The sequence below is a fragment of the Penaeus monodon genome, chromosome 21, assembly GCF_015228065.2.
Source record: "Penaeus monodon isolate SGIC_2016 chromosome 21, NSTDA_Pmon_1, whole genome shotgun sequence".
In the NCBI taxonomy this organism is placed as follows: Eukaryota; Metazoa; Arthropoda; class Malacostraca; order Decapoda; family Penaeidae; genus Penaeus; species Penaeus monodon.
The window spans coordinates 12,156,544-12,158,065 of NC_051406.1; the positions used below are offsets into that span (position 1 = coordinate 12,156,544).

Below are 1,522 nucleotides of genomic sequence, written 5' to 3' on the forward strand. Positions count from 1 at the left end.
CATCAATATAACCTTTAGACAAACAGGGACAACAAAAGCAGAAAACAGGAAGAAACAATAAAAACACAACAGAACAAAGTACATATGAGGGAGTGAATTATTGAGTGAGTACACAAGATGAGTGCATGGATGGACATATATTTTACCATGCACTAATAAACACTGAAGCAGACCTGCAGATACATAAAATCATCAAGTACTGAAGGTGGCTCAGTTTAGTGAGATGGTATTAGCACTATAATCAAAGATCCTTAATTTGGACTCTGCCAGCCCATCTCGGCCAACTCAGATATGAAAACTGGCATCATGCTCTGGTAAAAGTTGGGGGCAGATAAGAATTGGCCACTTGACCATACCATCTTGTGGCTTAGTATGTGTTCCTTTACAGATATTTCCTCTACATTCACTTGGATGTGTAGCCAACTTTGTATTTTATGAAAAAATGAAATGTAGCTGTATTCAAACATGTCCCTATAAAAGTATTTCAGAACTAAATTGGATATGTACCTGTACTAAATGTGTGTGCAGAACCATGGACTGCATCATATAATGTCACCCCATTTTTGTTGCCAAGGAGTGTGCAGAAGTCCTTAAGGGGGTACTGAAGGAGGTTGTTGTGGATATTTCTTAGGGACTGTAAATCACTTGTGCTCCGATCTAAATCTTGACCATACCAAATGCCACCCGATCTTTCTGTTGAATCCTGAAAAAGGGAAGTTTATTTTAGCTTAGTTCGTCTTTTTTGTAAATTTTACTTGATCTTCCTCCCACCATGAGCTGATGTGGTAGATGAAATGCAGGCGGAATTGCTTTGCAACATACTTCAATTGCAGCTAGATAGGCTACATGAAGTAAATATACAGAATCTACTGATCACAGGACATTTCCTGCAGAATACTAAAATATTCAGCAAATAAAACAAGCACACCATACAGGAAAAATACATGTGCAGTATTTGTCTTCAGTTACAATTTAATTTGACATAGTTCAGGGGTACAGTTATGGAAATTATGCAAAATCATACCTTGCTTTGTAAGTGAAATATGAAAGAGTAGTCTACATGAAACAGAACTGGTGCTATCAAAATTAGAACTTTTATTAATTCTTTCATTGTAGCATCAAAATATTATGTTCAGAGAAGTAAGATACCCTAGCATAAATTTTATAGACTTACTATTGCTGAATATCCTATAATGCATTATTACAATGCACCAATCTTTTGCATATATAAAAATGGCTTTTCACTGGGAAACATGATATAGAGAATACTGAAAATTAAATATATATGTAAATTTCTAAATGGCAGTCTCTCTGTTCAGTTATATTTACTGGTGCACTGGCTTACAGAAATACCAAACAAAAGAACACTTTTTGAGTTTGTCAAAACTACAAAATCTTCAAAGAATTAAATCTTGAACACTAGTGAAAAAATAGAAAGTGGCTATGTTATGTGCTAGCCCTGCTTGTCTCCAGAAAATAACCCTTATCTTTGTTACCTAAATTTTGGTATAGTGATTCCTAC

The 1,522-nt window shown here is 35.0% G+C and overlaps 1 protein-coding gene across 1 annotated transcript in view; it reads right to left on the reverse strand.

Moving 5' to 3' along the window:
* Nucleotides 1-1,522, reverse strand: part of LOC119586231 — a 12,779-nt gene that overhangs the window by 3,642 nt on the left and 7,615 nt on the right. The window contains 1 exon segment of the mRNA XM_037934934.1: nt 508-703. Within this exon segment, the coding sequence (XP_037790862.1) occupies nt 508-703 (196 nt within the window).